Source organism: Zymoseptoria tritici, chromosome 12, assembly GCF_000219625.1.
Source record: "Zymoseptoria tritici IPO323 chromosome 12, whole genome shotgun sequence".
Lineage (NCBI taxonomy): Eukaryota > Fungi > Ascomycota > Dothideomycetes > Mycosphaerellales > Mycosphaerellaceae > Zymoseptoria > Zymoseptoria tritici.
Genome location: NC_018207.1, coordinates 567,835 through 586,401, shown reverse-complemented (window position 1 = coordinate 586,401; position 18,567 = coordinate 567,835). Strand labels below are relative to the sequence as shown.

The window sequence follows — 18,567 nt, the reverse complement described above, 5'->3', positions numbered from 1 at the left end:
CTTCGCCGTCATATCAATCGTCGTCTGCGCCATTGCAAGTCTCACCGTCATCCTCCTCGTCAATTACTTCGAACGCCGCCGAAAGCTGAAGATCCACAATGCGAAGGAAGCCAAAGCCAAAGCCAAAGCCGATCAGGAGAGTCAGGCTCCTTGCCATGAGGTTCAGGTCTTTGAGGAGTTGCCTGCGCTGCCAGATCCGGTGCATGTGCATGGTTGAAAGGGACTGCGATCACGCTGGATGTACTCATATGGTGATCGAGGTGAACGGCGCCGAGATGTTGCAAGAGCAGCGATGCTGCGGCGATGATTGAGTTGGACACTTCTCAACATGCTCGCAGCTGGGAGGGCTTATGGCCATACGATCGGACAGGAGTCTCGAGACTGGCATTTCGCACCACGGAGATTGCCTGGACAGCTATGGAGCATCACAATGCACCGCTCTCGGCCATGGGCGCGTGATCACCCCAACGACAACCGCATGCGCCGGCCAATCCGGAACAAGGCCTGCTTAGGCCCACGACTACTCACCTGCGGCGATGCTTTCGCAATTGGAGCTGCTGGAAAACCGAGGAACATCTTCCGTACTTCGTGGCGCCGACCAGCTTATCTCTACCCGCGACGATACAGACTTCATGCTCCCACTGTCGCCGAGGCACTGCGTAGTCAGCAGGCACGCCTACGAACTTCGAGCACGGAGCACTGCGTGCAGAGCAGAGTTGTACACTCCACCAGTTCGTAAGAGACTTCAGAACGCCGAACCAAGGAACTCAGCATTCAACCTATGGTCGAGGGTTCTCGAACATCCACAAATGCTCCGCATAAGTTCGAAGGCAGACTGTTGAGTCCGAGTCGAGGTCAAAGCGACGAGACGAGACGACTAGATGTGCGGAAAGCTCCAGCGAGCAATTCGACTTCCATTTCATTGCCGGCAGCATTTGGAGGCATCGCGGGACTCGGGTTTCACGCGTAGCCGTGGTGATTTGTGGACAGCAGAAGTGCGCCGTGAGGCCCACAGAGAGTTGAAGGATTGGCTGCCGTGAACAGCTTCCAATCTTCCCACGGCTAGGAGGTCGATGGGCGGAAGACAACGCGATGCGAGCTGCGCAAAGCGAGTGAGATGGCTTGGTAGGATGTTGGGAAGGCTGGCAAGGATGCAGACGACCAGGCGACTCGTATTGTTTGCCGCGGGATGAGTTGTAGGTTCGTGGTGATCGAGTAATGTTGAAATGGGAGCGGGCTGAGATGGCGTTCGAGCAGAGAAAGAGAAGTCGTCACCATCATGAACCCCGAGAAATCGTAAGACGAACACGAATGTATTTATTGACTGACATGACAAGACAATGCGCGAGACTGTTTCACTCGCTTCCCAAATTCGAGACTATTTCCAAAATTGTACTGTGTACCTAGATCATCAGGTCCCTCTTCATCACCCAATCTCAACAATCTACTCTCACAATCGAATCCCAACCCCCAAACCCCCACCCCTGAACCACACAACCTCCCTCCACCGCCCCAACCTCACCCCCACCTCCGCCACAGCCCGTAACTTCAACTCCCCTCCCAACGCCCTCTTGACAGCTCCATACCCCACACTGCCCAAATTCCAGTCCACAGGAAGTCTCGGCGTGTCGAACCCTTCACCGTCTGGAGTTTCTGCGACGGGAGGCACGCCGAATGGCTCATCGTAGAGGATACGCCCTGCTTCGCGGTCGGCGGGATTGGGGTCGCGATCGGAAGGGTCGGAAGGTGGGAGGTAAGCTGTTGCGTTGAGAGAGGTGATGTAGAGGGTTGAATGTGTGAGAGGGGAGAGGAGGGTGAAAGTTGCGCTGGAGGAGAGGAGGTGGAATTTGGCGTTGCGGATGAAGGATCCTGCGCTGGGCTGGTCGTCATCGTCGTCGGGGTCGCCGTACGAGGGAGGGGGATGTTCGGGGGTAAGGTGTGGAGCTGCGAAGTCAACGGGGAAACGAGACAGCGCGCGACCGAGGGTCGGGTTGGAAGGGAAGGATTTTTGGTGTAAACGCAAGGTGAGGGTGGTGTTCCAGCCGGAGATGTACTGCGATATCAGTTGGCGGCCGGTTTCTTTGCCCTTTGGACCGGAGAGGGTGAGTGGATCCCATAGCGCGAGGACTTCCAGGTTGGAGTTGCGGCCGGGGCGGATGGAGAGGTTGTGTGCTGTGGCGTGCGCGAGGAGGGAAGCGTTCTTCCAGATTTCGACGGAGATGTAGGGGATTGAGGCGGAGTAGGGGGTTGGATTGGTGATGTTGAGGGTCGCGGCGAGGGAGAGGGAGGAGGGTGTTGTGTTGGCTATGCGGAGGTCGACGAGTTGGGGTTTGAGGGTGTCGGTGAGGTTGGAGAATGGGGGGCGGGGATGGTGAGGGTCGGACGGGGAGGTTGCTGTAGGAGAAAATGTTTCTTAGCCTATCTACTCTATGGAATGATATGTTGCGATGAATGCAATGCAGGTCGTCGAGCTCATAATGTCGCGGTAAAGTGGGTATATGTAAATGGATGCAAGGTTAAGACCTACGATTGACGGGAACCTCTCCTTCGGCGGGGATCTTGCGGACGGCAAATTCTCCCAGCGCTGTCTCGACTTGAACGTCGACGGCGGCTTTGATCTTCATCGTGATGGACTTGCCGCTGAAGATCAGTGCTTGTACAACATCCGCGAAGACATCTTCATCTTCAATCAGGAGTGGTGCATTCTTGATTGCACTCTCGACTCGTAGTAATGGACCGTCCTCAGTATCCTCAAGACGATTGCTGTGAGCTGGCTGCCACTTGTCGAGGTCCAGTCGGCCGAGTTTCTTGCCTTTGTAGTACACATCAGCATCGGCCCGGACACGACCGACGGAGATGTTGAAGTTCATCTCTTCTGGTAGATTGACGAGCACCGCCACATTGCCGGAAATGCGAGGATTTGACTCTGGGGTACCTGGCTCGGCCCATGGAGAAGGCAGACTGAAGTGTGTATCAACGATGGTGAAGTTCTTGATGAGATGTCCAAAAGTACGGCCTGGAACTGGAACGGGAACAGTAATGTCTGAGATGAGATCTGTGATCCATTTTGGCGTGTCTTCAGATGGCGAGTCGGATCCTCGTACGTATATTGTTGTCTCGTCTCCGTTCAGATAGCCTTCCAAAAGATTGTCAAGCGGAGACTTCGAAGAGCCCGGGCAATCTTGGGTCAAGACTGCAGGTAGCTGGCGAACGATGCCAGTCACGTTGGCCACCACATCCTTCTTCGGCTGAATCCCAATATCCTTGGTAATGGCACTTGCCAACATGATGTACGGATCGCTCTTCTTGCAGTTGTCCACCAAAATGCCAAATCCAAGCGGAGGGATCGTAAACTCAACAGGGTATTTGTTCTGCACCTTGAGCGACACATCCGCGGCCATGCCCTTGCTGTTGGGTAACTCAACCTCGCGGAAGTTGAGCTTCTTGACCTTGTATTTTGGTATCTCCGGGATATCGTCATTCGCGAACAGCATCTCCTGCTGTAAAGCCTGCTTTCCCAAGCTGAATAAACCACTCTTCACCGGCACGCTCGCCTTGCCTATGACTCTTAGCTGGCCCAGCCGGCCATCGATGAAATCAGTCGCAAGTCGTCTGATCCCCTCCACATCTCCAGGATATAGGTCGCTCAAGACATCGATATGCGTCGTATGTCCATTCCGGATGTACACCTTAATCCCCGGTATCCTCGCAGTCCCCAACAGCACATTCCCATATTCCGGCAACGAAACCTCCATCTCACTTTCCCCCGTCTCAACCTCTCTTGCGATCCAAGTACCCAATCTTCCCAAATTCCTCACATTCTTATTCTTTACCCTACTCGCGTCCATGGTGAAGTCACCCTGCACTCGCGCCCGCACGCCATCTTCTGTGAATGAGTCGATGGACAGGCTCGTCGGCTCGAACACCACCGCTTGAGTGGCATACTCTTTCATAGCGGTCGGCGCGATGAATGCGAAGACGATGATGAATACAGCTAGCAGGCAGAGTCCGAGGAGAGCTACGAGACTGGGCCATCGTCGTCGCTTGGGGTTGTGGAGAGCTTGGAGGACGGATGTGGCGGAGGTTTCTCGATGGGGTTGGCTCTGGTCGGCGTTTTCGAAGTCGGAGGCGCGGGATATGAGAGGTGTGCGCTCCGAGGCATCGTGGTCCTGTTGTTGCCTGGTGGGCTCGTCGTCTGCTGCCATGATGGCGGTGGGAGTGGTGGTGACGCAATCCGTCAGGATGTGTTGCTGCGCATGCGCCGGGCGATGCTGTCGGGATTGGAGAAGCGAGGGAAGGCGTGAATGTATAGGAGAGAAGGAAAGTCGGCAGATGATGACGGTCACACGCAGTGCGATACCTGATGCTGGAGTAGCACTCGGGATGGGAAGAGATCGAGAGAGTACGGTCTTTGTCCAATCGATCACCCGACGATAAGGTAAGAAAGAGGAAATGCTACCCCACACTTTTGCCGACCACCCATGCGGCACCGAATCCGAGAGCGAAGTGAGGGAGATATTTGCGATTTCGTTCGACCTGCTTTCATCGTACATACTAGGTATACTCTTTCAATTACCACGCCCCTGGTCTTACCTCTGTTGTGCTGTGTTCATCATCTCTATCATAAGTCATGCGGCAGTCGCTGCCGACGACCCCATTCAATCAACCCTTGAACCACTTCCATCGACTGGGAAGCCGAAAGCCTGCAAAAGACTCTCTGGAGCATCAGGTCCGAACAACGTCTTCATCATCATTTCTCCGTCCTCTAGGCTCCCCCGCGCTCTCGGAATCATCGTCTTCTCATACTCCGCCACAGCCTGCTCCAAGTCGCCCGACCAGTGCTTGATGATCTGCTGAGCGAGTTCGAGACTGTCGAACATGGCGTTGTTGACGCCCTCTCCATTCGGAACGCTGGGAATATGAGTTAGCTAGTGATGCACTCGCTCATCTACTGGTCTGCCACTTACGTTACGTGCGCCGCGTCTCCGACTAAAGCAGCGCCTGGGACGGGGTCCCACGACAGAGCCTCCTTGGGTAAATGGTAGAACGGCCACGTCCCATATCCTCTGGCGCTCTTGCTGACCAGGTCGGTGAGTGTGGATGACCATTCCTTGAAATCACTGGAAAATACCGACTTCCAGACCTCCAGGGGATCGGAGAGGAGTGCGTCATCGAGTTTCTGATTACGCGCGAGGTCTGAGCCCACGTATATCTTGTACGATCGATCACCCAAGTAGTACAAGAAGATCTTCTGGTACCCACGGATGGCCAGGAAGTTTCCTCGCGCTGCCAGGGAGTCCGCCGATTCATAGACCTCATCTCCGGGCAGGATCGTTGTGCCGAGGAATGTTGTACCCGAATACTGTGGACTGATAGAGGTGAACAGATTCCGAACCTTTGACCACGCTCCATCTGCTCCCACGACCAGACCGAAGCCGGACTCAACCTTCCCGTCAGCCATGTGAATCTCGACTGCACCGTTCGTGTTCCTGCCAACATCCCGGACCTTACTTCCCCATTGAATCTTCCCCGGCGGGATTGTCTCCTGTATGATGCGCTGCAAATCGAGGCGATCGATCTCGGGTCTGTCCTCGTCGCCTTCCCCTCCCACGTCGGCGAGTACCTTTCCCTTCTCGTCGACGAACCTGTTGCGGACGCCGAAGCGAGCGAGTTCTTTGAATTGTGGGAATAGACCTGCTTCTTTGAGGGCGAGCTGACCAGTACCAGGATGCACATCTAGAGTCCCGCTGCCTTGTCGATTGCGAGGCTCTGTGTCTCGCTCAAAGATGGTAAAAGGTATTTTGGAAAGGTCGAGGAGACGACCTAGCATGAGGCCGGCCGGGCCTGCGCCGAGGATGGCGATGGGCTTCTCAATCTTCATGCTGTGCATTTTTCTAGTCGAGGTGGTGTAAGCCTGTACTTGTGAGGTCAAGGTGTTTTGTGCTACCAGCTTTCGTCGAAGACGGCTTGCAATGGTACTCATTTTCGATGCGGTCGCGAGAGCAGTATATATAAGTAAACGATGAGTGTGTAGTCGCATGGCGCGTCTGGCAGGACAAGAGTACTCATGGTCGCACACGGGCATTGCAGTCTCCGGATGGGCGCCTCCTTCGAATCCTTCCGGCGGACGTTACGGTGATTCGGGCCCGGGAGGATAAACAATGGCCGGAATTCGCGCCAAGCGGACGAATAGAATTGAAGGGTACATAAAAGTGACATTGAAATGCTACAAACTTGTCGACTGTCTATCGCAAGGTAGCCTGTTTCTGATGCGGTTGCATCGAAGAACCTCTTCTCTATTGCAGTGTACAAGTCGTGACTAGAGATCGGGTGTCGAGTCGTGACCTGACAGAAGTCAATGGCCATTTGGCGGGGAGAGCTCTGGGAAGCTCGACTTGGGATTTTTTGACGACCAAGGAAATCTTACTCACATCCACCACTCTCACAACACACATACATCTCCCGATCGAACGAGCTCCTCCTCCTCCTCCTCCTCGTCCCCCTCATTGGCGACAATGGCATCCCGAACCCTCCGCCCCGCCTCCAAAACCCTCCGCTCCCTTCACCTCCGACAATACACAACCACCACCTCCCCAGCCCAACCCACAACAACCTCGCCCTTCGCCCCCCGACACTTCCTCTCCATCTCCGACCTCGCCCCCACCGAACTCACCACCCTCGTCCGCAATGCCTCCTCCTACAAATCCTCCGTCAAATCCGGCTCCATCCCACCTCACCTCCGCCAAACCCTCCAAAACCAGACCCTCGCCCTCATGTTCACCAAACGCTCCACCCGCACCCGCGTCTCCTCCGAATCCGCCATCACCCTCCTCGGCGGCCACCCCATGTTCCTCGGCTCCCAGGACATCCAACTCGGCGTCAACGAGTCCCTCTACGATACCAGTGTCGTGATCAGCAGCATGGTGTCCGCTATGATCGCACGAGTCAACGCGCATGAGGACGTAGCGGGACTGGCGAAACATAGTTCCGTGCCGGTCATCAATGCGTTGAGTGATTTGTATCATCCCCTTCAGACGATTGCGGACTATCAGGCTATTATCGAGGCGTTTCCTAGCTCGGCGGAGGGGAGGGGGAAGAATAGTTTGGGGCTGGAAGGGTTGAAGATAGCCTGGATCGGCGACGCGAATAATGTGCTCTTCGACCTCGCCATCGGCGCCGCGAAGCTGGGGATCCACATCGCCGTAGCCACACCAAAAGGCTACTCCATCCCGCCCTTCATGCGGGACATCATCACTTCCACCGCGCCCAACGTGCAACTCACCGAAACCAACGTCCCCGAAGAAGCGGTTAAAGACGCGGACATTTTAGTGACGGATACATGGGTCTCAATGGGTCAGGAAGAAGAGGCGAAGAAGAGGATGGCAGCGTTTGAAGGGTTTCAAATCACAAGTGAGTTGGCGAGGAGGGGAGGGGCGAGGGAAGGGTGGAAATTCATGCATTGTTTGCCGAGACATCCGGAGGAGGTGAGTGATGAGGTGTTCTATGATGGGAAGAGGAGTTTGGTGTTCCCCGAAGCGGAGAATCGGTTGTGGGCGGCGGTGAGTGCGATTGAGGGGTTTGTGGTGAATAAGGGGAAGATTGCGTGAGGGTGAAGGGGTGGAAGTTGGGGATGTTTGTAGATATTTGCGTGTCTTTTGTTGAAGCGTATAAGCGATGGGTTAGATCTGTGAAGTTTTCGTACGCGACCCCTTTCTTTTCCGATTACATAGTGCTGGGATGAGGAAGGCGTGCAGTATTACACTACTGTACAGCGTCGTTGAACACCACGAAGCCGCCCAGTCAACGTTACAAAGCCACCTGCAAGACTCACAGACGATACGGGACGTCGAATCTAGCTAGGCGGCAAAGACGCAGCATCCATCACCTCCTCCACCTCCACCGTCTTCTCGCTCTCCCCACCATGAAGAGGAGACCTCGGCAGCGCCATCAAACCTATCCAGACAAGTCAGCAATCAAGTCCAAGATCTCCACAGCAGCAAAGGTCCCCAAGATAGACTCACCCGTCCTCGCACTCTCCAAAATCCCAAACGGCGTCACCAACTTCATAAAACTATCAATCCTCGTCGGTTTCGCCGACAACTCCACAATGCAATTATTCGTCGAGATGTCCAACACTTTTCCTCCAAACTGATGCGTGAGGTACGTAATCGTCTCCAGATGCCGATGTTTCATGCGCAGGGCCTCACTCAGCGGCAAGCTGCGCGGGTGGAAATCGAGATCCGCATTCGCTTCCTCGTAGGCTTCCATTTGCCCGTCGATCGGCTGGTCTCCTCCAGATGTCGCCATCATCGGCATTTCCGAGTCGCCTGTCATCTCCCTGTGGTGTGCGAGCAACTCTTCAAAGTACTCCGGTCCGAGGATGGAGATTTTCGCGAGGAGTAGTTCGCGCTGCACGAGCGGCGCAGCGGTATAATCCAGTACCGCCCACACGGGCACCAAGTCTTCCAGCTGTCGTCTCGCTTGCTCCACCACGCCGTCCTGGCCTTGCAGCACGATCGTCATGCGGGAGAGGTCGGCGACTTCCGTGGAGCACACGACCAGGGAATCGATGTTGAAGCCCCGGGCGGCGAGGATTCCGGAGACGCGGGAGAGGACTCCGGGTTCGTTTTGCACGAGGCAGTTGAGGACGTGTCGTTTGGGAGGAGCGGTCGTGGGGATCGGGGTTTCGTAGAGGATGGAGGAGACGGCCGCTGCGGGGGTTATGGAGGATGAAGTCGCGGAGGCGGGGAGGGGTTGGACTTTGCGGTGGAGGGCTTTGTAGGCCATTGCGCCGGTGGAGGAGGATCTGGACTTGGGGTTAGATGGGAGTGTGGATTGTGGTTTTTGGGGGTTGGTTACTCTGCGCGGCATTGGAATCTTTGAGCGTGTTGAGGTTTGATGAAGGATTGGGAGGAGGACAACTGGGACTGCAGCGTCCGGAGAGCTCGTTTTGAGGCCATTACGACGGATGTGAGAGGGACAATGGCAGTCGATGAAGATGATATCGTTGAAGCGAAGTCGCAGCGTGAATCACTTTCAGCAGCTAAATTCTGCCGAGCTTTGCGGAGAGAGATCGCGGATTCCCGGCCCGCTGCGTGGTCTAAGTCTAGCGCCTCGAGCTTGTGCGTGACGGGATCTTTGATGAACTTCGACTTCGAACTTTGCCCGACTTTGTTCCTCTCCACATCGAATACCTCTCTCACCATCCTACCGACTCGAACATTTCCACCATGTCCGAGGAACCTCGCAAGCGTTCGCGCTTCGATCAGACTGACGAAGAACCTGTTAAGCGCAGCCGATTCGATCAGCGTGACGACCGCTCTCGCTCCCCTCCGAAGAGCCCCGCCGTGTCAAAGAGCATTGAAAAGACCGAGGATGACAAGAAACATGATCCGGTAGCGGCGGCGATGGCTGCGGCCTCGAGGATCAATGCGCAGCTGGCAGACCGCAAGGGAGTGCAGCACGTGGATGTGCCGCCGATTCGTGCTGTGGGTGTTGAGAAGATGAGGATATATGAAGACAATTGGAGAAAGCTGACTTCTCGACAACACAGACCAGCGCTGGTGCGCCCAAGTCGCCCTCGGAGCCTGTCGCTGCTCTCAACGCCGAAATCTACCAGCAAGACGGTGACTTTATCAAGGACATCGAGGTCAACGATTTGCGCAACCGCTACACCTTGACCAAAGGCTCGACTCAGAAGATGGTAAATATTCACTTTTTGCACCGTTGCCCACTGATACAGCCAGACAAATCGCACTGTCTCTACATACACCACTCGTCATCACACCCATCACTTTCCCTACCTTCCTGTCCTGAGAAAACAGACTTGGGTTTGTTATCAAAGAAACACACTTTTTGAGAGCACACTGAAGGCTACAGCACCATGACTTACACTTATTGCGCGCCTCTAGCTGCCGCCGGTAAACCCGATTTTCATAAGCTGACCGCAAATGTGACATACAGATCAAGGATGAAACGGGCGCCGGTACGCTACATCGCTACGAAATTTCTATGATTTAACTAGGTCCGAATCGCTCACTGTGTTATAAAGATGTCACCACCCGCGGAAGCTACTTCCCCGACAAGAGCATGGCCACGGCCGCGGTGAGCTCATATCTCAGGCTCCAACATCTCAGAATCACACTGATCATCTCGCAGAACCCACCGCTCTACCTCCACGTTACCAGCACCACGAAAGATGGCCTCGAGAAAGCCGTTAAGAAGATCGATGAGCTCATGCAGCAGGAGCTCCCCCAATTGATCGACGAGCGTCGATTCCGTCGTCGTGAGGATCAACCGCGTGAGCAGCCAGAGAGGGACGCCCTCGGTCGTCGCAAGTGGCCAGATGAGCGCATCCCGATCGACCTCGAGCCGATTCCTGGTTTCAACCTCCGCGCGAAAGTCGTCGGTGCGGGTGGCAGCTATGTCAAGCATATTCAGACCGAGACACGCTGTCGTGTGCAGATCAAGGGCCGCGGCAGTGGTTTCATGGAGCACGATACTGGGGTTGAGAGTGATGAGCAGATGTACCTTCATGTCGCGTATGTTGTGGTGAGATCTGATGGTAGGACTTCTGCTAACATGTTATCAGCGGACCGGAGCAAAGCATGGTCGATCAAGCCAAAGAGATGTGTCTCTCCCTTCTCGAATCAGTCCGGGAGTCCTACCTCGAATTCAAGGAGCGCGGACCCCAACACCGTGGCGGCGGCGATCGTGGCGGGTACGGTGGAGGCTACGGTGGTGATCGAGGAGGTTACCACAACCGTGACGGCGGGGATCGTCAGCATTCTGGATCCTACGGCGGCGGCAACGGCTACAACAACAACGGTGGCGGCAGCAGTTACGGAGGAGGAAGCAGCTATGGAGGACAAGGCTATGGCGGACAAGGCTATGGCGCTCAAGGAGGCTACGGAGGCGCTCAGTCCCCTGTTGCACCTCAAGCAGCAGCTACCGGCGCCGCTGGAGCCGCCACCGATCCGAACGATCCGGCTGTGATTCAAGCCTGGATCACGTACTATGCCGCCAACCCGTCTCAGGATCCGATGGCTCAGTACGGAGGGTATGCGGCGTACATGACAGCTTACCTGGCAGCACAAGCTGCTGGCACCACGCAGTCTCCAGCAGTGGCTAACGGCTCTGCTCCACCGCCTCCTCCGCCCGAGGACCAGAGTGCTCCTCCGCCTCCGCCGCCGGGCACAGGAGGTGGAGCGTACAACAGTGTAAGTGGAGCGCCTTAAAGAAGCAGAACGAGCGAGACCTTGCTGACCCTGCCTAGGTGCCACCACCGCCTGGTGTTTGAGTATTAGGACGACTGCTTCCATGCTGAGCGTAAAAATTGGCCCGGTGTGGCTGTGATTGAAGCCGTCACCATGCGGCAGAAAAGAACCGCTGATACATTGGGTCTTTGCAGGACTACTCGCTCAACGTGTGAAGATCAATTTTCGACAACGGGAATCAGTGTACGGCGCTGAAGACGGCTCGAGCGCTAATTTGGCCAACGCACGTATGTAATCACACACTTTGAGACTTCCTCTAATGAGCAGCGTGATGTAACCGAAGATCCATTGACTTGATAGATCATCCCACTTCTACCAAACGCCGGTAAGTGATTTGTCCCACTAATGTATCCTTGATGTACCGTTGAGCTCCCTTGAACATTTGGGCGTAGTGTCGAACCTACTGCCTCTGTACGAGCATCAGCAAACGAAATCGTGCCTGCTAAGTGGAGCTCAAATCAGCTTCGGGCAGGTCCAACCAAATGTCGCCTCTGGACGCTCTATGACGAGTTCGACCGATGCGGCTGTCTATCAGCAATCGCCCACAACGAGTCAGAGCAGGACTGCACAACGAGTCGCGGCCGTTCGACGGTGATGCAACGAGACAGCCAGCATTGTCTTCATGACGCAAGGCCCTTCAGAAATATGTGCAAATGCTTCAAACGCTACAAAGGCTCCACAAAACACAAGAGACGACAAACACCAACTATGGTACATGATCATAGATATAGTCGCCCGGCTCTGGTGGCTGTATCAAATCATCCGGCACCTCCTCAGGCATCTGTCGCTCTTCCGCCCATTGTCGAATCGCATCGAAGTTCCGACACACATGTTTTGTGTTGAAGTCGACGAAAGGCTCTGGGACGTCGGAGTCGCCGGGCTGGAACCAGACTTGGCCGAGGACTCCGATGTCGACTGTGCACATGAGCTGTTGCCGGATAACGTCTAGGCAGTGTGCTGTTGGGAGTCAGTATATGGGCGTTAGTTCGAGGTGCAGGTTTGTGACTCACAGACGTGCTTTTGCACGATGTGGGGCTCGTTTTGGAAGGCTCCGGTTCCGAGGTCGCGGTAGTAGTCGATGTTGTAGTAGAGGGCTTGTCGGACCAAGTTCTGGACATGGGGTTGGTGAGTGTCTTTGGAAGAGGGGGGTCGAACGACTTACTGCGCAGTGTAGATGATGCAACCCTTCTACGTTTGCTGGGAAGCCACCGCCGTGCTGCTTCTGCAATTTCACCTGATCTGGAGAAAGGCCGATTTCTAGGCCGACTTCGTACGGGACTTGGAGTGGGCGATCTGAACGCTATCGTCAACGGAAGTTCTGTCGGACTGTATCTGCGGCAACCCACAATTCACGCCCAACGCCTCCCACGCAGCATCGACCTCTGGACTTCCAGGCAATCGGTAGATGTTCTCCATCATCAACGATCCGTTGAACTGCTCTGTATGGTAGGTGATATCCACATCTCTCGTTACTGGTGACGGTCCCGCTGTTTTTGATATACATGTTTCTGATTTCGAACTCCAGCCTTGCACGACCAGAATGGCGACACCTGCTGTAATTCCAATGGTCAGACCGAGCAGACCAGCGCACAGAACCGCCCATCCGATGTTGGCTGTTCGTAGAAGTGGTAATTGTTTCCTTCGGTCGGAAGAGAGATCTTCTGTTCTGTCGTAGCCATCCTCTGAACCCATCGGCTCTTCTTTCAGCAATGGAACAGCAGCCATTGTGTCGACTTGCTTGGAAAGGAAATGTTCAAGGTGGTATGATTCGAGGAGAAAACGAGTAATGAGGGAAGCAAAATGCTCGACCGTGGAGCTCGAAGCTCTTCGGTAACTGACGTCTAGCTAGATGACTACATCCAAGAAACCTCCAAGAACACGAAAACCTTCCAAATATGGACCTCGCGAGGCGTAGCTGAAGGAGTGGACCCTAACACGATACAAAGCGACGCTAATGCAGCCACTAGCGTCCACAAGCGCGATCATCAGCTGAGCGAAACTCCACAAATCCTCCGCCGTCGATCTTGTACGTCAAAGAATTGGCACGACCTCAGCTGGGCCAATTCAGCCAAGGCTTGCAAAGTGGTCGATGTATCTCGTACTAACCTGCAGATACGGCTATGCTGCGTCCCATTATAGCACGGAGAAATTCATCCCATCGGCTGAGCGCTGGGCCGCATTGCCACCACCGAAGCCTTGGTGGCTGCTTTGCGCGGAGCTGATCCTTGTGAACATGCCACTGCGCCGTGGTGGCTGGCTTTGCATGAGCTGATTCTTGGGAGGATGTGCCGTGAGTCTTGAAGCTTTGGCAATAGTCTGTGAGAATACGATCGCTGACGTGGAGATCCTTTGCAGAGCGGAGAGCTCGAGGTGGGCCAAGGGCTGTGCTTTCGTGTTTGCTGTTGGAGCTGTTTGCATAAAGAGTGTGCGACGTCCGGTGGGACAGCTTTTGATCATTCACCATTGACTTTCGCTTGAACTCCATCCAAAGCAACCATTCTCGACTCTTTGCAACTTTCAACGACCTTTCAACCGCAACCATGAAGAACGTCTTCGCCATCCTCGCTGTTGCTCTGTCCGCCACCAGCGTCCTCGCTGCACCCACTGAGAAGAGGACTGCTTGCCCCGACAAGGCTGCCGCCGCGAAGGTAACTTGAGAGCCTGGTCTACGCCGACGACTCTTGCTAACGCTCCAGCAGTATGCCTCGTACGGAGACTATAAAGATGCCGTTAGTATAGGCCAACGGTCCAACACGAGGGTCTTGCTGACTTGTTTACAGAAGCTTCCTCATGAGTACACCTCCTACGGGCACTACCGCCGCGAGGCCGAGGCCGAGGCGGCGCCCGTAGCCCAGCCCGAAGCTGAGGCGGCCAACACTCCCAAGGCTCAGACTTACAGCACTTACGGGTCGTACAAAGAGACCAAGCAACCTGAGAACTACGGCAAAGTAAGTTGCTCTGCCGCTGAAGAAGACGAATGTATTGCTAATCCTAGAACAGTACTCCAACTACGGAGACTATAAAAAGGCTGCTCTGCCCCACGAGTACAAGTCGTACGGACACTACCGTCGCGAGGAGGCTGCTGTGGAGGAGGCCCAGTAGATCATCAGATTGATCGCCTGCAGAGATATTTTGGCTTCGCATTACGACGTTACTCGATCACGACCTGTCCTTAACGAATATTCAGATACATAATTCATTCCTTAGCAACGATACTGTGCTCTGTACTTCTTGTCGATTTCTCCGTTCACAAACTGCCCCTTCATAGTACGGACCTTTTTGGTCAGACTTAACCTGTATCGATCGATTGTATGCGTGGATGACTATTCAGCAAATGCTCTAAGTCTTGTACGTCCAACATCGGCCACTGCTCTCACAAAATGTCCATTGTGTTGTGTAAAAGCCATCGACCGTACTCATGGCCTGCGGTCTAACGCCAAGCCATGCGCGGCTCGGCTTTGTAGCCGAAGATCCCATTGCGGAGAACCCTGCCCTGCTCTGCAGCTCTCACCAATCGTCCTGATCGAGCACACCACCTTCACCATCAAGCTCTTGCTTTACGACTATCGAATGCAGCCACGCCGCTTATGCATACCACCTCACCCTACGACAGGACCTCCGGCAGCGAATGGGGGATTTTGGAGCTATGCAGGTCTCTCGCAATGCAGCGAGACGGCGAGCTGAGAGTTCCTGCGCCTGCAGACCTCTCGGCGGGTCTGGGCAGTGTTGTCACCGCTTCTTGCAAGTCTCACCATCAGTCTTGGGAGCGTGGTCTGTTCCATACGACGGAGCATTCGCCGTAGCGTCGCTCGGCGTAGCCTACGACGCTGCTGGGCGGTCTTCCAGAAGTTCTGGGCGTATTCATACTTCCGAGAGGCTGGCTGAGCATTCGATCGCATCGGAAGTTCGGAAGTCTACTTCAAGACTACGTCGATGATGCCATTCAAGGATCCGGCCAAGAAGGATCAAGTCGACACGAGCAGTGTGGCCTCTTCCATCCGTGGGACAAGCGAGACGTCCGTGTTGGCGAATAATGGAATACGACGTGTTGCTATTCTCACCTCTTGGGCGCTCGAGCGACAACACGTGGTCCGATACAACCATCAATGCATCCGCCACGCTAGAATCGAGTGATGTGATGCGCTAGCCGATAGCCTGAGTTGACTTCACGGCTCGTTTTTCACCACGGAGCGGCCACATCAGCCCATATGGCAAGGTTTGTCATGCTTCATCCCACAGGATCTGAGTACGGACACTTTGCGCGATCGAACGCGATTAAACCGTCACACGAATGTACGAGAAACTGCGTGGCTGTGGTCAATGTCGACCTGACAGCATGCTACGCGGCGACGAAAGGCATGCGAGACGTAGACGCTCATGCCAGTTCCTCTACGCCTTGAGTTCTTGTCACACCGCTGTCCGTGATCGGGGAACTTCGGCCTTCGCTCCGATGCCCATGCCATGCCAGAGCGAAGGAACGCCGCATCTTGGTGACAGAACATTCAAAGTACTGATGCTACGTCGCAGTCTTACACCTCCGTGCCAGCCTCGAAAGCAATATACAACGCCCTGGGGAGGTCCGTCTTGATAATGACCTTGACATCCCGGAGTCCGGGTCATGCGATCCGGGTACAGGTGACCTGCCGACACACTCCATTCCGCGTGCAGATGAATTAGCAGGACACTCTACTCAAGCGTCCAGGTCACTTGGATGGACAGCTTCTTGATCGTACAGATAGTCTGACAGGGCAGCCTATGTGGCCGTGCAGACAAAGTACAGGACGGCCTAGCAAGGCGTACAGGCAAGTCACTTACCGAGGTGGCAGCCACTGCCATTTGGACGTACAGATACATTGATAGGACATGCTGCTTAGGCGTACAGCTCACTCGTCATGTCTGGTACACGTACTTGGCCGGGACATGCCGATAAGACCTACAGATGATCACCTTCGGCTGAGACTGAGCTGAGAAGTGGCAACGATGGAGTCCACTCGCAGGAGGACGGCGTACACATTGGCCCAGAATCTCACAAAGTACGGGATCCGGCGTGATAGTACCGCGACATGAGTCCTGCCGATTTGGCTTGCTGCTGGCTTCATCACCGATGGCATCCACGGAGATGATGGCCTTGGTTCTGTAAGTTCTTTCTGCAGTCGTCAAATGCTCGCACCGCCATTGCAGGTCTTCAACTATGGCGCGAAAGTCGAAACGGACCGTGTCCTCGTCTGCTGATCTCTTCCCGCCCACTAACCAGAAGGCAGGCAGGCCAACGGAATGGCGAGAGCAAATCACCCGCCATCCCGTTGACCAGCAGCAGATCCAGGGCCACAAAGACACTCAGCGCTCCGCCGCCGAAGAAGTCCAAGCGTATCATCAGAGAAGAATCGGACTCTGACTTTGAGCCTTCGACCGCCAACAAAATTCCTGTCCTCGACACCGACGATGACACCAGCGAGAGTGGAGAGCCTGACCTGTCCGACTCAGAATATGACTCCGTTGGGTCGGAGCTTGCAAGTGGACGACAGAATCGTCAGTCCCGGGTTCAGGACGTCGCTCCGTGCAGACGATGCCATGCAACAACGCAACAACAATACCCAGTACAACACAACATGTCTACCAGCGAGCATCATAACATCAAGTGGTATGAAGACAAAGTTCGAGAGGTCGCAGATGAACAGCAGCAGAAGCCGAAGGTCATCATGATATAGATCCACAATGCAGTTCCGTTTGCTTCTACCACTTCATACAACCTTCTTATTCTTCTTCTTTCATTCGTTCCTTCAACATACTCGCAACGTCAATACCACAACAACCGACATTCTCAACTGACAAGACACCACTTTCACCATGGAAGCAGAGCTCGCGCGCCGGGCACTGATCTTTCAGCAAGCCTCGTGCAACACTCCCAAGGTCACCATCCCAGCATTGAGTCTCGCATGTCTCGACGACGGCCAGCAACAGATTGCTACCATTCCACTCGCGAATGTCTACGACGGCACCACCAGCACCACCAGCACTACGACCCACGAGCCCAAGTTCAGGAAGGCTATAACTCACACATTCACACTGAAAGGTCGCATCACGGACCAGGACATTGTGGACAACCTGATCGCCACCGACGATGCACGCACCATCAATCCTGCCGAGAAGCAGCATGCAAAGGCGCATATTGTCACAGCGCAGAGGGATGATGTTTTCATTTGTACTTGCACTTACGACGCATGCGAGCCACCAAGAGTGGAAAGAAGGCGAGATGAGACAGGGTGGAATAACCCCATGATGATGCTTTGATTTTGAACTTTTCCAGGACAGAGTACGAAGACGGGAGTGTACTGCAACGACCTATACCCTGGTGTCTCTGGAAAGCTTTTGGATCTTCTGACTCTGAAGATGATGATGTTGGTTCCGACGACGACGAAGAATCAGACGACGAGTATGCAGATCTCGCACCTTCCTCCGCTCTGACTACTATCAAAACCTAGACATCGGCGTCGAGCCACCTAGCACGACTTATGGGAACGATCAGACCGCCCAAGCGTACGAGGACACCGTCTTACATGCATCCAAAGTCCGCTTTCACCAGGCTCAACTCCCGGCGCAAATCGTCCAGGAGGCTGAGGAGAGATATGTCGAGAAAGGGGTTGGCGAGATGAAAGAGGGCAAGATGGAAGATGGCGAGATGGCGGGCGGTGAGAGGGCAGATATGAAGAAGGCGATGCATACCTCCGTGCAGACTAGTACCAGAATTTTGACATTGGCATCGAGAAAAGCGCCAGCCTCGGTTCCGACGAAACGTATCAAAGGATGAACACGAGTACCACATGGATGTTGAGCTCGAAGACGGAGGTGAGACGGCAATTTGAGCGGTAGCTGCATATCCCATCGACTTCGTACGCCATCTGGATGTGAATCTCGTGTGCCACCATATCGACTGGGCTCAGATACACAACACCACTCTCCAGTGCTCTCATTGCCGTGGAGATCAGTCTCGCTAACAAAATCGGCGCTATACGTCCGGATATTTTGATCTTCTCGATGAAGCAGCTGAGTGCTCGTTTATTGCGGAATAGAGGTCTACTATGCCAGTGGAAGTGAAGCTATACGCTTGGAATACCGGCATTCCGTTGAGCGACATGCTCCGTTGCGGGTCGTTCACCTCATGAAGAGCTCAAGGCCCAAGGCAAGCAGTTCGAGACACCGCAGCACAACGTTGAGATCAAGAACGGCATACATAAAAGATGGTACCAAGAGCACCCACATGCATGTCCGTTGACCGCAATTGACCCAAGCG

General features: G+C 54.6%; 9 protein-coding genes across 9 annotated transcripts; 4 read left to right on the top strand and 5 right to left on the bottom strand.

Moving 5' to 3' along the window:
* Nucleotides 1-1,450: 1,450 nt before the first annotated feature.
* Nucleotides 1,451-4,328, bottom strand: MYCGRDRAFT_77372 (uncharacterized protein; the record flags this gene model as incomplete). The annotated part of the gene is made up of 2 exons (XM_003847873.1): nucleotides 1,451-2,394; nucleotides 2,528-4,328. The coding sequence occupies 2 exons, from the start codon at nucleotides 4,203-4,205 to the stop codon at nucleotides 1,451-1,453; spliced, it is 2,622 nt and encodes an 873-aa protein (XP_003847921.1).
* A 330-nt stretch (nucleotides 4,329-4,658) lies between these two features.
* On the bottom strand, nucleotides 4,659-5,881 carry MYCGRDRAFT_50604 (uncharacterized protein; the record flags this gene model as incomplete). The annotated part of the gene is made up of 2 exons (XM_003847872.1): nucleotides 4,659-4,911; nucleotides 4,968-5,881. 2 exons carry the CDS (start codon nucleotides 5,879-5,881, stop codon nucleotides 4,659-4,661), a joined length of 1,167 nt encoding a protein of 388 aa, XP_003847920.1.
* A 567-nt stretch (nucleotides 5,882-6,448) lies between these two features.
* On the top strand, nucleotides 6,449-7,607 carry MYCGRDRAFT_77366 (uncharacterized protein; the record flags this gene model as incomplete). The annotated part of the gene is made up of 1 exon (XM_003848121.1): nucleotides 6,449-7,607. One exon carries the CDS (start codon nucleotides 6,516-6,518, stop codon nucleotides 7,605-7,607), a length of 1,092 nt encoding a protein of 363 aa, XP_003848169.1.
* A 245-nt stretch (nucleotides 7,608-7,852) lies between these two features.
* MYCGRDRAFT_88242 (uncharacterized protein) lies at nucleotides 7,853-8,871 on the bottom strand (the record flags this gene model as incomplete). Its single annotated transcript, XM_003847871.1, has 2 exons — nucleotides 7,853-7,953; nucleotides 8,022-8,871. The coding sequence occupies 2 exons, from the start codon at nucleotides 8,869-8,871 to the stop codon at nucleotides 7,853-7,855; spliced, it is 951 nt and encodes a 316-aa protein (XP_003847919.1).
* Nucleotides 8,872-9,180: 309 nt separating this feature from the next.
* MYCGRDRAFT_77359 (uncharacterized protein) lies at nucleotides 9,181-11,449 on the top strand (the record flags this gene model as incomplete). The annotated part of the gene is made up of 8 exons (XM_003848122.1): nucleotides 9,181-9,488; nucleotides 9,554-9,703; nucleotides 9,964-9,985; nucleotides 10,052-10,104; nucleotides 10,159-10,541; nucleotides 10,592-10,779; nucleotides 10,906-11,219; nucleotides 11,276-11,449. The coding sequence occupies 8 exons, from the start codon at nucleotides 9,231-9,233 to the stop codon at nucleotides 11,297-11,299; spliced, it is 1,392 nt and encodes a 463-aa protein (XP_003848170.1).
* A 305-nt stretch (nucleotides 11,450-11,754) lies between these two features.
* On the bottom strand, nucleotides 11,755-13,012 carry MYCGRDRAFT_106332 (uncharacterized protein; the record flags this gene model as incomplete). The annotated part of the gene is made up of 4 exons (XM_003847870.1): nucleotides 11,755-12,233; nucleotides 12,287-12,386; nucleotides 12,439-12,569; nucleotides 12,623-13,012. The coding sequence occupies 4 exons, from the start codon at nucleotides 12,999-13,001 to the stop codon at nucleotides 11,983-11,985; spliced, it is 861 nt and encodes a 286-aa protein (XP_003847918.1).
* A 735-nt stretch (nucleotides 13,013-13,747) lies between these two features.
* On the top strand, nucleotides 13,748-14,489 carry MYCGRDRAFT_106329 (uncharacterized protein; the record flags this gene model as incomplete). The annotated part of the gene is made up of 4 exons (XM_003848123.1): nucleotides 13,748-13,924; nucleotides 13,976-14,005; nucleotides 14,057-14,224; nucleotides 14,277-14,489. The coding sequence occupies 4 exons, from the start codon at nucleotides 13,817-13,819 to the stop codon at nucleotides 14,376-14,378; spliced, it is 408 nt and encodes a 135-aa protein (XP_003848171.1).
* A 1,367-nt stretch (nucleotides 14,490-15,856) lies between these two features.
* MYCGRDRAFT_106326 (uncharacterized protein) lies at nucleotides 15,857-16,428 on the bottom strand (the record flags this gene model as incomplete). The annotated part of the gene is made up of 1 exon (XM_003847869.1): nucleotides 15,857-16,428. A coding segment is annotated over one exon (262 nt), but the record flags the coding sequence as incomplete, so codon positions are not given.
* A 695-nt stretch (nucleotides 16,429-17,123) lies between these two features.
* On the top strand, nucleotides 17,124-18,084 carry MYCGRDRAFT_97006 (uncharacterized protein; the record flags this gene model as incomplete). Its single annotated transcript, XM_003848124.1, has 3 exons — nucleotides 17,124-17,539; nucleotides 17,591-17,709; nucleotides 17,759-18,084. The coding sequence occupies 3 exons, from the start codon at nucleotides 17,124-17,126 to the stop codon at nucleotides 18,082-18,084; spliced, it is 861 nt and encodes a 286-aa protein (XP_003848172.1).
* Nucleotides 18,085-18,567: the final 483 nt, after the last annotated feature.